Consider the following 19,571-nt stretch of genomic DNA (forward strand, 5'->3'; position numbering starts at 1 on the left):
TTTTGAGTAGTGTATGTTGAAATGGTTCCAGAATGTCTTGGATGTCTTGATTTTGGCCGTTGATTCTGTCTTGGTTGGTCGGGTGGCTACTGCCGTTTATGATGCGATGTCGTCTAAGCGTTATAGAGTCACCTTCTGCGGAGCTATTCCACCCAAAGTAGCTTTACTGACTTCTAGTGCAAAGGCACCACATATTTTAGATAGGCCAACCAGCTTCATGATCATGATTTAATCTAACTGGCTGTGTCCAAATCACTTGGCTACAGATCTCAATAACGCCTGCATCTTCAGCAATATCGTGCAGCTGTTGACAAGAAATCGGTCAGAGGGGTACCCCCAAAAAGTCTAATCCCCATCCACACACCAGCCTATCGTCACTTCATTAACACATCCCCGTTGATGTGTGAAAACAATTCCTGAGATACCAGTGTAACAATGACCAACAAAGAGGTGGGGGGCGTTCTCTCTATCCCATAGTTCCTTCATATGCGGTTTTATTTTTCAAGGAATAACCCAGGCGTATTTTGAAAATACGTCAATCCACGTCAGCAAATATCTATACCTCGATTACAGACATCCACAAAATCTAAGGGATGAGTCTTGTCTCACCCTACGGGTAGTATCTGATTTCTTGTGTATATTTTTTCTAGTGGTCTCAAGAATGGTGAAGAAATCTTGTCCCTGAAGAAAATCTTTGATCTCACTGCGTGTTCTTTTGAACTTGCCGCCTGCCCTTACGGCACGGTATAACTTATCGACACTGCTTAATCCACTTTCATGGCCAAGATTGCAATTTAATTTTTTAAAGTGTCGAGGTAATCCTCCCGTTTTCCATATCTACAACTTCTGATCATCTACTTTAAAATGATACTATTAGTTAGGCCTACAATTGTTGCAAAGGGTTTGATTATCAAACCTGTGTTCTTTTTTAACAAACCTAAGAGTGTTAACTAAGTTGAAAACCTTTCTGAAATCGAGCAACACTACAATACTTATGACAAAGGTCAGTTTCAGGAATGTATCTTTACATGCAACAAAAACCACAATTTATCCAAGTTCCTCGTGAAAGGAAGATTACACAGAGTCTGAATTTTTTTTAACAAAACATCAGCATGTAAGATACAACTTGATTTAAAAAGACATGTAATTATTTGCAAAGACGTTCGTCATCTAACCAACTATAAAACTCTATCTTGTTCTCTAGTGAGCGTACTGGCACTGTCCACTGTCACTCAAACAAATATCGAACAAAACATTTTGACCTTTTCGGGAACTGAAGTGGCAGGTTTCACATACATGTCCACGACTTATCAAAATGCGATTTGTGTCGAATATTGTTGGAAAATGTTCGACAATGTTCTTATTGCTTGAAGCTCGGATGTTCCAATACGTTCTGTACAATTTCTTTGTTTATAATTTGCTCAGAGTATCTTCAAAATATTTTCTCACTTTTTCCGTCATTGTATCCATAAGACACTCGTGAATTTTCTGCGTTACGTCTTCCTCTAATTACAACCGTAACATTGTCTCGCACAACTTCATCTACTTTGCTGATTATGCATAGAACAAATAGGCTCAGTAAAAGATTAAACGCCAGTTCCTCACTCCTTTGACGCTCGACATTAATAAAGGTCTTCTCTTGCTTGGTTGCATTAGGGGTAGACTTCTTGGGCGTTTCCTTGCCGCTCCCACCCCTCGCTCGGTTAGCTGCGTCAATAGTCTTGATTCAGTCGGGGTCTGTGTCCGGCACTACGTCTTCTGACAATCGACTTGCAATTGAACATTTAGTCGGACACGTCAGAGTACTGGCTTGCTTAAGAGATTAAAGTTCAACTTTTAAATCAAGAAAAACTACATTTTACGGAGAAATTGTGGGGTTAGTTATGAAATAAAATCCCTTTCCAGAGTCCCATTGTCACCCTCGTCAAGGCATTTTGAGGTTATAGATCTGTACAAGCTACATTAAAATTAAACGCCCACAGATAAAAGCCTTGCCGCTGCACGTAAGTCACTATTATTGATCAAGTTTACATCATTCCGACCGAGAAAAAAATTAGTAGGGTGTGGAATTTATACTATTGTGAATTACATTTCTTCCACAGACTTGCCTATGGGGACAATTTGGTATGAAATCTGGGAGCGAACCAAATATGAAAATTACACAGTATCTCATAATAGTCAGCCTTTTCTTTTCTTGTTATAAAATTTAATAACACCATGCAGTACGATTTGACTTGTATTACAGCGTGAGACGTAATCTTTTCAGTTGGGTGCTAGGACAACTAGATTGTTGAAAAAAATTGATGCAACAATACAACAGTTGTCTGATTCCGCATATGTTGGTTAAAAAGAAAACATCAGTTTTCCGTTTGCTGGTTTACGAATACCTGTCATTAATGTAGAATTATTGATTTTAAGTTCCAATCAGTCCTTTACAGAATGCTTTTGTGCGCACGTATTATTCTCCCCAATACTAATGCGCGTGTTACTGTTGCTAATACAAATGATTCACAATTGTGCGCCTCTAAGACTTTTCAACGTGTTGGCTGGTTACAGTGCGCGAAATCTGTCGACCTCATACGCGTTTGGAAAGGGTCGGCAGATTTTGTGCATTGTGATTGGACAACGCTTTGCAGACTCTTGGCGGTGTACTCTTGTGAACGCCCTGATGTATATGAAATTGGCAAGTAGAGGATATTCCATTCCCCCTTGGCGCCATGCAGATCACGACCGAAATGTTAACATGTTTATATTTCGCTTCTCCATTTAGTATTCACAATCAGATTTTTAAAATGATGATTTGTAACCAACATTACTTTTACTTGCAAACAACACATCTCGCTCGCTCAGCAACCTTCCTTGTTGCCGTTGCCATGAGCACCGTTTATGGCAAGGTTAGCATAATGTGAGCCAATTTACCAAAGACCATTTTCTATGCAGCCTGCGCGTATCTCCATTACACCTAGCATTGTTTTTTATAGCTCTCTAATTTTTTATGCTTCAATAGACATGAAAAGGGGCAGTGGATTACTTTATAATTCCATTAAGGAATAGCCTTTCGTCAAGGCCCTCGTGGCTGTGTTTATGTTTAACTGCAAAGCGGCTGGCCCAGAGACCACATGCACGAGAGGCGCAGCCACTAGGCCTTTTCCAACTTGTTAGGAATTTATAATTTTTTTTAATGTTTTTGCTTTTTGCTACCCCTTTGGGTAGCACAAATCTCAACCAATCATAAGCGAGGGGGTCAGCAAACATTAAACTATTATGCAAATTGAAAGTATACGAAAGATGGCGAGCGTGTAAAGTGTGTTGGCGGCCGTGGGTACAGGTCAGTTGTCTGTGCAGTATTTGGGCGGTTCTTTAGAATATGCTGCTGGAAAACTTCACCTTGCTAAGTTTAAACCGTTGCAGCGTTAGGCTACTGAAGCATCTGCACGCGGGCACGACGTTTTTGTCTCTACCCACGGGATGTGGTAATAGCTCCATATTTCAAGCACTGCTGTTTTGCTTTGACCATTTGGCCTTGATGAACTGCTAGTGTTACTCCAACGTCAGCAACATCCCCCACCAACAAGCATCATAGTTGTCCTTTGTTCGCTTATTACCCTTATGAAAAACCAAATGGATACGTTGCATAAGCTTTTTACATGAAATTTATGAATGAGGCATATCAGAAAGCTTACGGATAATTCACCACAAAAACTTCAAAATGTAGTTGCAAAAAGCCCCGTGGCTGCGCCACTCGCCTGGCCTCCTGTCGAGTCGCTTTGCAGTTATACACACACACAGCCATGCAGGCCTTGACAAAAAGGCTAACTCAGAGGATAGAGAAGCCAGTTTCTACAATCATCGACGGAACCTGGCGTGTACCGGAATACATTTCTCTTTGTCCAGACCAAAAAGGTCACACTGCACTGTTTGATCCTATATATGCTTCCTTGAACGGCGGGAGGCATAAAGACCAGGCCGTCACATATAAAGGGCAGAACAATAGTACTGTAGGCCTATACATGAACAACCTTTCCCCACCGTAAACAGAAACATTTTTATTGTGCATTATTAACATCGCTTCTGTGACTGAAAAAGAAACTTTACAGCAAAATATCCACAGCTCTCATGTTGCAGTGCAACCGTTGGAGTAGTTAAGGAGTCGTCTCACATCTCGTCCAGGACAAGTTGCGGTGAAATTGTGGGAAAGTGAATCTTTTCCCCGCAATTTCGCCGTAAGAAACTGTGCATTTGTTGAAGGGAATCCTGGAGGAATATTGCATCAGTAGGTCACTTACTGAGAAGGACTGTTTGCATTGTTGCTTACAATAGGTGGTCAGTTATTTACGTGGTTTGTGGTTTCCAGAGACTGACCTTGGATAACTCAGCACGTTGTGACTTTCTCTGTAGCCATATGCTCAGTGTGGAAAACTGACTCAGATGGTTGTTTAAAAATGCAGGTATTTCAGACCCTCAGCTTATGCATCTGCTTTACTTACTCACTCATTACATGTACATGTTGTGATATCTCTACCCCTACCTCTACTTCCATATCTATTCAGTTCTGAATTCAAAACTGGAAGCCATTTATAGATCAAATAGGGTTAATGATTTCTATGTTGAAAAGTTAAAAGCAAAAAAAGCGCATTTGTTTGATTCATCAGCACAAAATAAATTTACTAAGAAGTGATATCAAGGCATAAAGGACAAAATCAAAACACAGATGGTTAAATTTATGTTTTCTATATATATGAAATTATCAAACCGATGCACATCATTTACCCACACAGAAGCTGTCCTTGTCCTATGAATTAATTGCCTCATAACATGCACAGAAAAATATCAAGTCATTCAGTTAAATAAAAAAAATCTCTCTTGTGACAATGACCTGAACAAACGTGATCAGAGAATAAATCCAACAAACAAATCACAAGATTCAGCTTTTAATCAGACAGGTTGTGGATTGAAGATGTACTTCACTTTTTTCACTCCCTTTTTGGCAACGTATGTGACTTTTACTTTCAGAATTGTACCACTGGCACTTTTATTGCATTATGCGTCCTGAAAAAGGACAAAGCGTTTGAGACTCGTTGACCTCTTACTTCATTTAAATGTACATATACAACGAAATCCCAATTGGGCAAGCAACTTGAAAATCTGAGTAGTTAATCGCTTTTTACCTCATTTATTGAGGTAATAGCTCTAGCCAGACCTGAAAGGTTTCCGTACACGGTATTTACCAAACCCTGAAAAGTTAAGTTATCTATAAGTTCAAAATAACATATTTCCCGTACTTGTCGGCAAATTCATGAAAACGTCGCGACCCGGCAAAAAGTATTCTAAGGCTTGCCACTGCTCGGCACAAAATCACCCAACAAGATCCGCAGCAGAATTCAAGCAACAGGACAATTCGTTTTGCAGTCTTTTCAGAAGGTCCACTATTTTACATGGTTATCATGGTTCACGTTGATGCATTATGCATACATATACTTAGCTGACATTGGTAACTGTGCACTCATCGCACGCCATTCATATTTGCATACGAGGTCGTGCGCTAGGAATTTAGAGCAAAAGTTAAGAAAGGCATAAGCTTCCGCTGACGGTTGCGCTAATGGTGTCTGTACTGGTTCAGCTGATTTGCATAGTTTATGGGCTGCGCTGTATGCAGTTATGTAGCCTACGTCCGTAGGTACGTACTAGATCAGCGAGCGTCTGGTGCGCGCTGCAATGTGACGAACACGAACGCCATGACCAAGGCTAGCCTGGCCAAAACCACAAAGTGTTTGCGGAGAGGGGTTGTGCATACAAATACTGATAACCTTATTCCGGGAAGATTGTGGGGGAGTTTTTTTTTTTAGTAGCCTTCAACATTCCACCGCAACACTCTTCCGCAGTTTATCCTCGACTTTTCCCGGACGACATTTGAGATGACCCCTTTTATCTCTACAAACGTCGCACGGGGAGGACAAAGGCGCGAGGCAACCCACCTCGGATGTAGCCGACCTCTGGATGCCGATAAGATGGCGGTCAACAGGTTCACACTGACCCGATCGGGGAAGGCGATGTTGATGGTCGTCTTACTCCTTCAAATCTCCATCATTCTGGTCGGTATAAATACGAGGATACGGAAGCCCTCCTACCCCTGGACTGTCAACAATGACGATTTTCCTGCCGCCAGTTGCCCTGCAGCCCTCGTGGGTCCGAAACACACGGACAGCCGCTCGACGACCTCGGGGAACCAGACAAATGAACAGAAGACGGTAAAACCTAAAACAGCGGTAGGTTGAATTTTTCTTCTAAGAATTCTCATCTTACAGACATTTTGGAGAGGGACACATAACTTGGAGGAAAAGACTTATCAAAGACCAAATTTGCTGGGGGTGGCGAACTGATTTTTGGAAGGGGGCAAAATTTAGGAATTTTTTGTATGTGCCCTTTATAACCTTTCTGAGGGGCAAGGCCTCATTTGAGTTTTTTACCGCATTTTTCAAGGAAAGGGAAATTAAACAGACCAAAGAATTCACTGCCTGTCATTTCTCAAAACTGTTGTTACTTTTTTTTAATAAGGGGGCATAATTAACCCGCATTTGCCAGCCCCAGAATTTACCATTGTTTGGATGGTGATGATGTTATACCAAGAAATTTGCCCAAACACCCCACGTAAGCCTTGCTTATGTCTGTTATGACTTCATGGTATTTTTGTTGACTTTGTTGAAAACTTGCAAAGGCTCTGTAAAGTGACTTAAGTACAAAATTGCATAAATTGTGCAAAAGGGAGAGCCCGGTTAAAATGAGCAGATTTGAATTTAAAAGCTGGCATCATGTGGTACGAAGTCATGCCGGATGGCTCGGTTCCGATGACCACCGGCTGTGGAAACATTTCCGTTTCTGCGAACTGCTGGCCGTCCCTGCTCGTACAAATCGACGAAGAAGCCACGAAACGTTTTCAGGAAACACGTTTCAAAGTGTTCACTCAATTTAAATGTTAATATTTTCAAATGCTCCCTTGTGTTCTGTATAAATCTGATTTTATATTTTCTTTGTGCCATTTGAAGGCATTGTGGGACATGTGGGTACATCTTTAATAAATATATCAATCCAAATTTGCACATTTTTCAAAAGATTGATGTCATTTAGGGCAGACAACGTAGTAATACAGCTATTTCTGCACAAAGACCTTGCCTTATTTTTGGCAACTTTACCGTCCTTAGTTTTGTTTGTTGGGGTGATATGTTGTTTCGGTGAATTTCATCAGGCCAGTAAGCTAGGTTTTGTGACAAATGTCGTCACTGAATACGTTTGGAGTTCAAACCTTGAACAGTATCCCACAAAATGGATTGAAAGGGCATGCTTCGGTGAGAGTATGTCATACAATTTTCCTGATTTGTACGAGGAGCTAGACGTTAATTGTACAAAACACATTCACCATCAAAGCTTCGTTTCATGGCGTCTTCACTCACGCTTCCTTTCCCCACAATCTTTGTACTACAGACGCGTATTGCCAGTTTTTGTGTTTCCATTGTAATGTAAAAGAGCTTTGATTTATTTTGTCCAGGATTAATGACACATCCGGCTCTGCAGACAGCTGGTGACGTAAGAGCGGAATGTAGAGCATTCTCGAAACAGAAACAAGTCAATACATTCACCATCTGTTTTCAGCGTGCCCGTTCTTTGCACTTTATGGTCCATTTCCACTGTCCTGATTCTGTGGGATAATCATTTTGCCGTTCCATTTTTGCTGTTATACACGTTCCGATTTTGCTATCAAAGCTTAGTGATGTCTTGTGTCGCAAGCCAGGGCTGATTGGAAATGTGTCTTTTTTTCAAAAATGACAGATGTTTTTCATCGGTTGAGAGATCACAGCAAGAGACGTATCTGGGAAAAACCTTCTCCCCTGCCTCTCCCACCCTTTACTGGTGGCAGAAGTGGGGAAGGGGTAGCGAACTACTGCCCCCGCCCACATACAAACACACCCTTTCATATGAATACTTTTGGGGTATTTCCTTTGTTCTCGTGTAAAAATAACTCCCACACAACACGGAAAAAAATTCAAATCACTGCCATTTCAGCCAAATTCAGTTTCCTGGGTTGACATTTCGACCGTATGCCCCTTTGTATAAAACACCTCAATTTGCGACGAATGAATTGCACTTGGAGATTCCTCCATTTTTAGTAAATTTGAAATATTTATTTCGTGAAATTCTTTGGGTACCACTTTAGTACCCCACAAGGATCAAAACTGGCCTTGTGGGGTACCATTGTTCCGGTACCCCAAAAGGTACCATGTACCAGCGCACACACATGCACGCACAGTTTGACTTGGGGACAATGGCCCCCACTCTTGGTAGGTCTGATAATAGCTGATGCATGATGATCTCACAAATGTCCCCCGCTTTGAAAATTACTCAATTGCTGTTGCAACCCTCAGTACCTCTTACAAAACCCTCTTACATTCTCCAGTTTGTTGGATTCCGCCATGAGTCGGCAGAATCGTCAGGTTGTCCTTATAAAAGACATTTGTATTAATTCCATTAATTATGAAGTTGAGGGCTAATTGTGCGTGCAGCCGCGAAGTTGCATTTCGACGGATGCAGCTGCAACACAGTCGAGCCGAAAGCATGAAAAGGCGCCATAAGCAGCCGCCAGAGGACCCAATATCGACCACAGAGCGCAGTCAGAGATCGAAATATGTTGATTTTTGGCGTGTGGTATCAATAAATTATATTTACTGTTGACTCACTCGGAGTTCAAGACTGGCATGCTCTTTTGTTTGCAGATTGACACATTTTGAAAGAAAAGGATACCGTTCATATCTGTGTGTTATTGTAAATTGAGACCAAACTGGAAAAACGTAAGTTAATTACAGCACTACAAAAGATTACTATAGAACAATAACTTTAAATAACCACTGAGGTTGAACTATAGTTATGAAGAAGGGGAGAAGGGAGAACACGAGTTTTGGCAGTTATCATAAGGGATAAAACTTTGTAACTAAAATTTTTATCTCTCAAAATAAAGTATTTGGAATAGATTTTTAATCCCATATTCAATATAATACTGATCTTACAAAGATGATTTCAAACTAATCACGGTGGGAATGTACACCATACATGTAATGCTTAGTACACCAAAAATACACATCAGGAGTTTGTTGTAAGAGAAAACAAGCAGAATTTCAAATGTGCAAATTTACTGTGAGTTTAGAATTAATGAAAAAAATGGAGGTCAGACAGAACTAAAACAACACATTCACAATAAAAAGACAGCGCTATTTTTTCATCTCTTATCGAACCAGCCGTGTCCCAAGACCATAGCCTCCCTCACCAAATACTCCAAGTGGTTTCAAGAGAAATACCGGCCCGGCATCAAGTTGTTCTTGGACAGGGACGACACTGAACACTACGGCAAACTCTCGGCCAAAGGACTACCCTTCGGCTTCAAAAAACAGAACTTGACAGGTACATCATCCATAGGGTTTCAGGCTAGCAAATAAATTCACAATTGCTTGCACGGACCAAATCATGATCTGTGTGATGTCAAATTTTCTGCTGTGAGAGCATTTCATGGCACACCGACCGGATGGTTTTATCTACAGAAGGTTGACAGCTACCAGCAAGACTGCCAGCTTGTATTTCTGCAATATTAGACAAGATGGTTTCCCAACTGCTCAATTTTAGGAAAATGAGTGCAGACATCAATTTTCAGAATGGTGGTGGGCTTCTAGGCTTCCTTTAAACGTTATCTGCTGTGGCAAGAAATAAAAGTCGAAAGTCGTCGGTTGGGGCACCAAAAGTTGAAAGGAGAATGAAAGATAGTGACATGAACTTCATGTAATACAAAAGTGCTGCAAACTACTTGCTGACTACACTGACCTAAAGTACAAACCAAAAAAATTAAGGAGTGCTTACGTTTCTGTCTTGGCAGAATCTTTCTCAAAGCCTTCCAGAAAGATTCTGCCAGGATCGGAACGTCAGGCCCTCCTTATTTTGAAACATAAATTTTAATTTGATGTGTGTCTTGAATACCTTTGAATAACTATTGTTTGTGTCGTTACCATTGTCTATGACATCTTAATTGTCTTCAATGGGGCGGCATTGGAAACCCATTGTCTCTCCGTCCCATGCATTGCAGATATTGCGGGTTTGCAATTCGCACGAGTTGGATCCCTGTTATTGAGTGGTTCGGGGATAATTTCTCCGGTTATAAATCCTTTCACCTGTTTATACCCGTCTTTCTCCTGGTCGTCTATATTGTCCTTTCCACGATTTAGCCGGGCTTTAATTCATTATTCTCTATATTTAAGCCAAAGTTTTAACTCAACAACTTAGCTTTGGAGTATCTTAGTCTGATATACAGTTATTGTCAGCTATGCTTGTGGGAGAGTCATTTCTATGTCATGCGCGTCCGTTGAAGCTATAACGTTATATAGAAATTCTGTGTTCTCTCCTTCATCTCTCAACTGTAGTTATAAACCAAATCTTGCAGCACAAAGACTTTGCTAATCCTCCGGTTCACGGACTGGCCGGTAAGCAAGGCTGTATTCGATGCGCTGTGGTGGGCTGTGGGGGCATCCTGAATGGCTCAGGGGTTGGCGAAGAAATCGACAGCCACGATTACGTTTTCAGGTACGGTACACCCATCTTATACTTTATCGTGATGACAGATTTTATTCATCCTTCTCAGCGGTCTCAAATTGTGAACAGTCCATGGCGTAACAGGGGTGAAATTTCTGAGGGATCCCCCTCGTTGCAAACACTGTTTTCCAAGGTGGCACATAAAACAAGGTAACTGCGGCTTCCACACAGGCCTTGTGCACTTTTAAATTTCAAATGGAGCAGGGGCTTACCCTGGGGTGCAGTGGCCTCACAGTTTCTTTTGAAACAGGAGATTGTTAGCCCCGAAAATGGTGAAAGTGTGTAAATATTTGCCAGGATCAACTCCCTGGTTCCTTGGACCTCTATCAGAGGTCAGAATAGATGGGATAAAATACAAATGAGAATGGTTCTAAGTGCATGAGAAAGTAGAGGCATGCCATTTGAAAAAAATTTCGATGTAGACTTGGCAAACATCTCCTTGGGGGGGCAGTGATTCTGTTTTGTGTTAATAACTATAAATGCAATTGGTAAACCCACCGACAAATTAAAAAGAAATGGAAAGAATAAGGACAAAGCAATACTTTAATTTGTGTGTGAGAAACCTCAGGGGTGTTAGCTTGCGAGTCCTGACAAACACTGATTTGATGCTGTTTCGATGGGTCTTGTATTGGTGTAATGCACACACGTTTAGGAACACAGAGGGCGCTGCGGAGGCATTCATCCGTGTTCAACACTGTCTAATGTGCTCGAAGAAAATACGTCATCATCTTACAATAAATGCCCTTCCTGGCGCATTGTAAGGCCGGATGTAGACAAGCAAGAACTATAACCATATTCCGTGCTTTTGCAGACTGAACAGGGCGTTGTCATCAGGGTCATTCGCTAACGACGTTGGAAAACGGACGACATTCTACACATTTTACCCAGGATCAGAGCACCTTGATGACGTGGAAGACAAGGTGAGGTGACATTAAGATTTGGGGGACAGGGTACGCGGAGTGAGAAGGGTAACTGGTAGAAGAGCAGATTTCGCCTGATATTGGATGATGGGTGTTTCTTTAGCAGTACATATATGGGTTTGTTTGGCTTTCTTTGAGCATAGTATCAGTCGTCAAATAAACAGAGAACTTGGACTCTCTCTCATAGGTCATTTTGACATTTCTGATCCGGCAAAGGGTCAAAATGACCCAGAAGGGTAAGTAAGGAGGCCCAGATCTGGGTTAATCAACTTCAGAAACGTGTTGGCCGACTTCTTGTAACTTCTTTAAAAGCAATCAGTCCACTATAGCGTCTTCCAGGGACGTTTGGTTCTCTGTCATGTGGTGTCTTCTCTTGCTGGTCCTCGTTCTCCAAATTAAGAACAGCTTGACCATCGAGGACCCATTGTCACCGAAGGGAACTCCTTTGTGGTGTGTTATCATCCTTTAATACCATAAACACGCAAAAACCCAAGCAAGTTAGTGAACCTTTGATACAGACAATCCTACCCCCAAAATGTCTGTAAAATTAAGCTCTTTTTGTTAATAGAAAAACGTTGTATGGACGTCGACACAACGTCATCCCCGTTCGCGTTGAGTGTGAACAAGTTGTGATGGCCACACGAGAAAAAGCATGCATGTACGAACACATCAAAGTGGGAGTGTATCGTAATCCAAGTACTCTCCAAGATGCCCTCTTTGTATAAAATTTCTCTTTAAGGTGTTCTACCTGATGCTACCTGATTTTGTGCCTGAAAGCCAATTAGCGTTACGCAAAATGGACAGGAGCGATATAAGACGGAACGTGTTCGTCGTTACGTTGCTGTGTTTTTTCCTTCCATCTTGCTTTACTAGACATATGGTGCAAGATATAGGGCAGAGAGAGCCCCCCGCCTTTGTGTTGGTGGATGTTTGATCGGAATCTCAGGACTTCTTCACAGACTTCTAGGGGGCGATGTGTTTGGTAACAATAGTCTACAGTGTGTATAGGGATTGGGCATGGGGGGTACCCATCTGTACCATATCGTGCACGGTGTCATACTAGATGCTGCTCCCAGACACGCAGAGTTGCATTAATTGGCATTTAGCATCAGTATCTCGTCAAATCACCTTCTCGCGTTACAGTAGACTGGCAAATACAGTTCTAGGTTGCCAGGGTGTTTGGTTTTTGTTTTGGACGTAGTCGTGGCCGTAGTGGTTGTCATGCCCTTGTGATGGAAATCTGTGCCACTGGTGAATAAAACCTTATACTTACATCCTCTCAAAAATATGTTGCAGTGGACACGTTAACTCCCATGGCCACGGGTATCGGTTTGAAAAATTGGCTAACGGGCTTTCAGGTTCCGACTCTGTGAAGCCATCTAGTAAAGAGTTGCCATAATCCAAACGGGACAGAACCGATGCGCGGACCACATGGTGACAAGTTTCAAAACCCAGAAACCGCCAAATTCGTGAAATGTTACGAAGTTGGAAACGGATGCTCCTGTTGAGGTTTAGAACGTGATTTGACATTGACATGGGTGAATCAAAATAGACCCAAAGATTACTGACGGCGAAGGCGAGATGATATTGTCCCCTATTTCCAGAGTGACAGACGGTAAATTTTGGAGACCATGTGTGAAGGCCACTACCAGAAATTCAGTCTTTGGGTCATTGAGTTTGAGCTTGTTGTCTGTCATCCACACCTTCAGATTAAGTATGTAAGTAGACAGTCTAGTAAGCGTAGATGCAATAGGTTCCACTTCCCTGGGATTGACGCTGCAATAGATTTGAGTCTCATCAGCATAAATATAGAAACCAAGACCATGTTTGCGAATGATATTTTCAATTGGCTTGGTGAAGAGAGTGAAGGCCAAGTGTCTTAAAACTGAGCCTTGTGGGACCCCGTATTGTAGTGATTTCCGATGCGACAAGGGGCCATCAATACTCACACTGCGGGATCTATTGCTGAGATAACCGTGGAAACAGGAAAGTGCCTTTCCCGTCAGGCCAACGGACTTATTAAGCTTTTGTAGAAGTATTTGGTCATCTAAAGTATCAAAGGCGGCACTCAGGTCGAGAGGAACTATAAACACGCCTCTGGAGTCACGAATCGTCTGCATAATACCGTTTTTATATTGCAAGCAGTGCAGTTTCAGTGCTGTGGCCGGATGTATACGTAGATTGTCGAGTTTCCCATAGATTGTGATCATCCATGTACGGAGTAATGCAATAACCTTTTCAATGACCTTCGACAGAAAAGGTAAGTTCAGCACCGGACAATAATTGGCTAGTTCTTGGTTATAGAAATGACTAGGTGAATGAATGTAGGTACTATTAAAAGAACAACAGAAGTGGGTCATAATCCGTGAGGGAAGTTTTTGCCTTGGTGAGAACGGAACTATCAATTCCATATCAACTATCAATTATTCAGTTGAGCCAACAACAGGTTTCGAATTGTCATGTTGTTTATAGCTAGCTTGCAGATATCCAAGGAGAACAATATCTTTTTAAGGGTAAAGTTACATTAATCTGGGCAGGTCAGGGGGATCAACCCCTCCCCCGCTCTAGCGACGAAAAAAAGGTAACAGGCCTAATTAAATCAACAATCGTTTAATAAATAGATAACATCCTGTAAGGGTCATTTGTCATTGTACCAATGTAACACTAAAAGTATGTGTTTACCTATCCCGAACATTCGGATATTAACACAAAGCTGAGGGGCTTTCCCCCGGTCAAAAGTCCTGGATCCATCACTGTTACATTGACGAATACACTGGTTGTGCTATTTTTTCTTCGCAGGATGTCCTTGTGTTCTTTGTCTTTTTCAAATCTTATGATGCCGACTACGCACTGAATATGATGAACGGGGAGAAATCACCCAAGTATGTGACAAAGCGAAAGACATAGTGAGTATCAATGCATTGGCCCTGAGAGACACTTCAAAATGAGGCTTGTTGGGGGGGGGGTTGACGCCAGGGGGCATATTATTTATTGCAAAATTGTGGGGGGGGGATACTTTCCTATAGGGAAATAATTCTATTGCCAGCATCGAGAGGAGACTAGTCTTCTCGCTCAGTATGAGGCTAATCTAGAATAGCTACATGTGCGATAGATCCTATTAAGCGCAATCATTGATCTTTATTATGAGCGCGACCATACGCTGACTCGCGCACACTCTTTTCTTGAAAGACATTGTGTTTTGAAATACTAAACTGACTCGTTGTTGAAATGTGGGACTTCCTTGGAAAAAAGATACTTCAGAGCCGCAGCCGTAGCCTTTCTTCAAGTCGTGTTTCACCAGCTTGCTGTTTAAAAGCAGTTTCACCTCCTGGGGCACGCCCCCGACGCTCCTTGAGGCTTTAGCCCCTTTTGCTTAAATACATGCTTTTACTTGAATGCTTTTTACTGCACGGGACGTTTTGAGACGGATATCATTGTTGAATATTGAGCAAAATCAGAACATGTAATGCCATCTCAGACTCCAGCAGTATGCGATGGACTTCTTTCTGCCAACATTCCCCCAATTGATTGTTGGATCTGTTCCATTTTTGTAACAGTGAATTCAACACACCTGTCGTGAGTCCCACCAGGGTAAAGTTTGTTCACCCAGAGTTCTTTGCCTACGTCTTCAAGACTTTTTTGGACAACAAATCCCGCAGACCAACCACAGGTACAATTCACACTTAAAACTGCCTGAGTTAACTTGACCCAAGAGTGAAAGGAACTGACCTCTCTTGTGACGGACCCAATAGACCGGCCTGATCTGGGATGGAATTGACCTGGCCTAACCCCACAAATATGTTTATTAACCTTTCACTGCACAAGGATGAACAGTTACCCAGACACACGGGGGGGGGACATCGGTTAATGAAAGGCAGACTAAGTCTGTGAGCAGTTTGTCAGGTGAAAGTTTACCACCACTTAGGAAAGACAGGATCAATCGAGTAATATATATCTGTTAAATAGAGGGAAAACTTCATAAGCCTCACTGTGACACAGTGTTTCCAAGGACAAAAATCAAGTAATTGGTTTATTGTATGAAAAGTCAATGAGGTATATAGGAAACGCAAGATTTATTTACACATTAAACCTCAACAGACAATGCAGTATGCCTCCAATAGTAAAACCTAGCCACCCGGTTAACTTTAGTACATGTACAGATATTCTTTGACCAAGGCATACCTCACTAATAGCAAGGAGTGATTTCTCTTTACACAAATAACAGCGTGTCATGCAAGTCAGGGCCGCTATAAACGAAAAGGCAATTACCCTCACAGGGAACAGAGCTCAACAAGTAACTCCCAATGTTAGCTAGCACAAAGATTAACAGAATTAACTTCCAGACGTCGCCCCACTAACAACGTTTACGGACGACAAGCAATCTAACACCAAAGACACAAGCTCGCAACCTATGTTTGCTACGCACATTCAGCTCAATAACTGAACTAATCCAGACCCTACACAACTTAAAACTACACCTACCAGTCGCCGCAGTGTGTCCACACGCAGCGCTCTCCGGTGCATTGTCACGTCCCTCGCTACCTCACAGCACAAGTCGGCACACTGAACAGTACCCAGCGTTCTGCGGCGATCCTGTTAATACGCGACCCAGCAACAAACAGCAAACTAACAGTGAACTCCCCATAGCACGCCACATGCGTTTAGACTTACGTAATATCATACGCACCACTGATTAGTCAACGCTCGCTTTAATAATTAATGACTTCGACTGGCATCCATGCCTACCTCTGTTTCGTTACTCAAGGAAGGGTGGAACTTCCGACTACCAATTTTGGTGATTGAAATTCATTTCTTGTGTCTTTAATTTAAAACAATAATGGTTAATAATTAACCATTTTAGGGTGAAAATGAACCAAGAATTAATTGTCTACAGATCAATTGGCATAGACATGACCCAATAGGGTAGTTAAAATTTAAACCTGGCCAGCCATTTTTTCAGCAAATAATGCTGAGGTCCATCGTATAAATACATTTGTTCTTATTAGCCATTGTCCTTTACACGGCTGGACAGTGCGGGCACGGGCTGATCACGACAAAGTCATAACAAACTGGATAACTAAACCTTCCGCCTCATATGGAAACAGATGGTCTGTCGGTTGAGGGCGCCTTGTAGAACCATTTGCGCCTAAAGGAAGCCATCAGGTCCGGAAAAGTTCAAGCGATATAGTTCGACTAACAGAGCCCGAACGATGAGTGGTTTGAACTATCTAGTCGACCTTTTGGGACCAGGCCCACGGGTATGGTCGCACCGCTAAATATCGATGGCCGATATCATTTACCATTAAAGAGGGAAACCTTCACATGAAAAGAACTGTTTTGGATTTCATTGTCAATGTACGTTGCGATGGTCACAGTCAACGGAGAAATGCGAGTAACGATGAAATTCAAAAACGCTGACGAGGGTCGTTTGAGTATGACAGTTTTGCGCATGCGTTATGTTAAAAAAAACCAAAAACTGGCTGTTGGCCAAACTATTGTAAACGCCGAACTTGCCCTCAGTTGTCGAGAGCTAGGGCTAGGTGTCCGTCCAAAATACTGGCACCATACAAGTAGCCGTAGCCATATAGCATGAGAAGCCTGTTCCTGACGAGCTATTTTATTGGAGGGTTTTCTCGTTCCCTAATTTGACAGGCGCGTTGGTGGTGCTCCTGGCTTTGCACATCTGCGACGAGGTCACAATCTACGGCTTCGGCTACGACCCCCGCTTCACCATGCACTACTACGACACAGAGTTCGAGGTGCACACCCGGAACGTGAAGAGCTATCACAACGTAGACAACGAGCGAAAACTGTGGCACAAACTTCACGAGGAAGGCGTCATCAGGCTCTTCAAGAGAGACTTGTGACCCGGCATGTAGAGAAGGCGTGATACTAGACGGAAAGACTCCTAGCCGACCCCATACATCGAAAATCAATTTCGGTGACTGCTGATCTAAACAATTCTTAAAGGTTTGAAATACTGAACCTCCAAAAAATATATATATTTAAAAAGATATTTTTACAGAAGACTCGTGCCTTGACATCGTTCGACTGTCACACAGTCATTAATGCTGTATATATAAACTTATATAAAACGAAAACTGGAAAATCTGGTACCCTGATTAAGTTTGAGGATATGCTGTGATGTATACAAACTTGTTGTTTTTTCATCAATTACCTACCGGTACTCCTTTACAGCGTCGGAAATATTTACAAAACCGGCCAATGTCAGGTTATGGAGAGATAAAGCCAGTAAGCAACCTACCTCTGCCCCGTCTCTGGCTTTATCCGATATGTTAAACCTCCTGATTCTGAAGTCTGTTCGCTCTGTTACTGCCAACAAAAGCTCGAACTATATCCCACTGTGGATGCAAATTGTAAAGTATGACCATTTAATTTGAACATTTTTGGTCAAAACGCTGCTAGGAGGCGGAGACTATGCTGGATATCGGAAAACCCTCTACTCTCCCAAATTGTATTACTTGTGGCTGGTGTCCAAGGGGGTCAGATTTACCTAGGTAAAGGTGTCTCCCTTGGCCCGGTAAATCTGTCCCCTTACAGGCTGTTGTGTCCCCTCCAGGTAATTTTGGTCGTCTCTCGTTTTGCCACACAGAATTGGCCATTTTCGTGTTAGATTGATGAATTCAGTCAACTTCTAATACAGTTTGATTTTTTAGCCTCTCATAAACTTGTAAAAGTGGGTGGGTAGAGACTTGAAATCAAATGAGCTGTGTTTCTGCAAGAAATTGGGTAAGGAAGCTGTCATGGTATGACTTTTTTATGCCTAAACTCTGAGGGCGCTCTTTTTGTAGAGCTCACTAGAGCTCACGACTTGTGTGAAGACTCGTCGATATCGCGCCATTTTTTTCTTGCATCGAGTTTCGAGCTTCCAGATTTAGCGAAAACTTTCATGGCTATACTTTCCAGGTAGGTTGATTTTTGCTTTCAGTCTTGTGCTGTGGCTTTTGGATTCTATGGTCGCGATTTCTGTTTTGTAATGTGGTTTTTTTAAGTTACTTGTAGATATTTTATGCCGCTTTTTGCCGAGAGTGCTTGCTTGTGTTAAACTGGGTGTCAACGTGCATGTAAGATACGTTATGGAGCAATTTGTCGTAGCTGTGTCAGCATCCAATGGTTTCTAGTTTGTATAAATGTCACTTTCCTTAGAGATTTTCAGTATAATTTCAAGATCGCTCAGAAGTCTAAGCAATCATTTTCATCGTTATTTTGCAGAGAAAAAAGGCTAGCGCGTAGCGCACAATTGTTTGCCCTCACGGACTAGCTAGGTAGTGTCATTCTAAGCGCGGGTGGACCCGGAGACTGATATATTTTGGGGGTTCTTTGTTGTCCGTCAGCCGTTGTGGTCTCTTTCAAGTCGCTATAGCAACGTATCACAGACTGTGTCATATGTGTTTGAATGGTTCGTAGTAATTCGATAACGTGTTTGTTAGGAAGATTGTGTTCTTCTTAAACAGAGATATTGTTCATTGAAGTGTTTGCTTTTTTTAGTCTGAGTCCAGGGTGCAGCAGGACCCAGAAGTGCCCCCCATTTATTGTTTTTGAGTCATTTCGCATAGTTGCTTCGCTATAGTGGAATTTGGATGTGAACGTATTCTGCTAGATTTAGATTACGAGTTAAAATCATCTGTTCTTGTTGATCCCTGTACTGATTTAACCACAGTTGTTGAATTGATCCAATCACAAACATCCCTATCGCTCATTAAAAATCAAAGGAGAAGGCACGACATTTAAATGCCTGAGTAAACCTGGTATCAGAGCAACGTGTAGAGTTGCCGATTAACAGCAGAAGCACTCTGTGTTCTGCGGACTCCTTGCATGCGTATACTATTCTCAGTCTTGCGACGCGGAGTGGTATAGCCCTGACTTGTAGAGGAAGGAAAACGACCGTGCGAATCTCTATACTGGCACCATACCATCTCGCCGCGCTGCATGCAGTCCGCTTACAATGTCGAAAGTAGTTCCAGTTAATAGCGTCCGCGTACGCTTCAAGCCACAGCCTCTAGCCCC

General features: G+C 42.2%; 1 protein-coding gene across 1 annotated transcript; it reads left to right on the forward strand.

Annotated features, from left to right (window-relative positions):
* The first annotated feature begins 1,822 nt into the window (after positions 1-1,822).
* LOC110983162 (alpha-N-acetylgalactosaminide alpha-2,6-sialyltransferase 1-like) lies at positions 1,823-19,296 on the forward strand. The gene is made up of 8 exons (XM_022242166.2): positions 1,823-1,876; positions 5,883-6,266; positions 9,285-9,447; positions 10,455-10,614; positions 11,435-11,543; positions 14,343-14,449; positions 15,101-15,213; positions 17,196-19,296. Exons 2-8 carry the CDS (start codon positions 5,916-5,918, stop codon positions 17,408-17,410), a joined length of 1,218 nt encoding a protein of 405 aa, XP_022097858.2. The 5' UTR covers positions 1,823-1,876; positions 5,883-5,915; the 3' UTR covers positions 17,411-19,296.
* Positions 19,297-19,571: the final 275 nt, after the last annotated feature.

The sequence above is a fragment of the Acanthaster planci genome, linkage group LG21 (genome assembly GCF_054643075.1).
Source record: "Acanthaster planci isolate LZ-2023a linkage group LG21, COTS_SCS, whole genome shotgun sequence".
Lineage (NCBI taxonomy): Eukaryota > Metazoa > Echinodermata > Asteroidea > Valvatida > Acanthasteridae > Acanthaster > Acanthaster planci.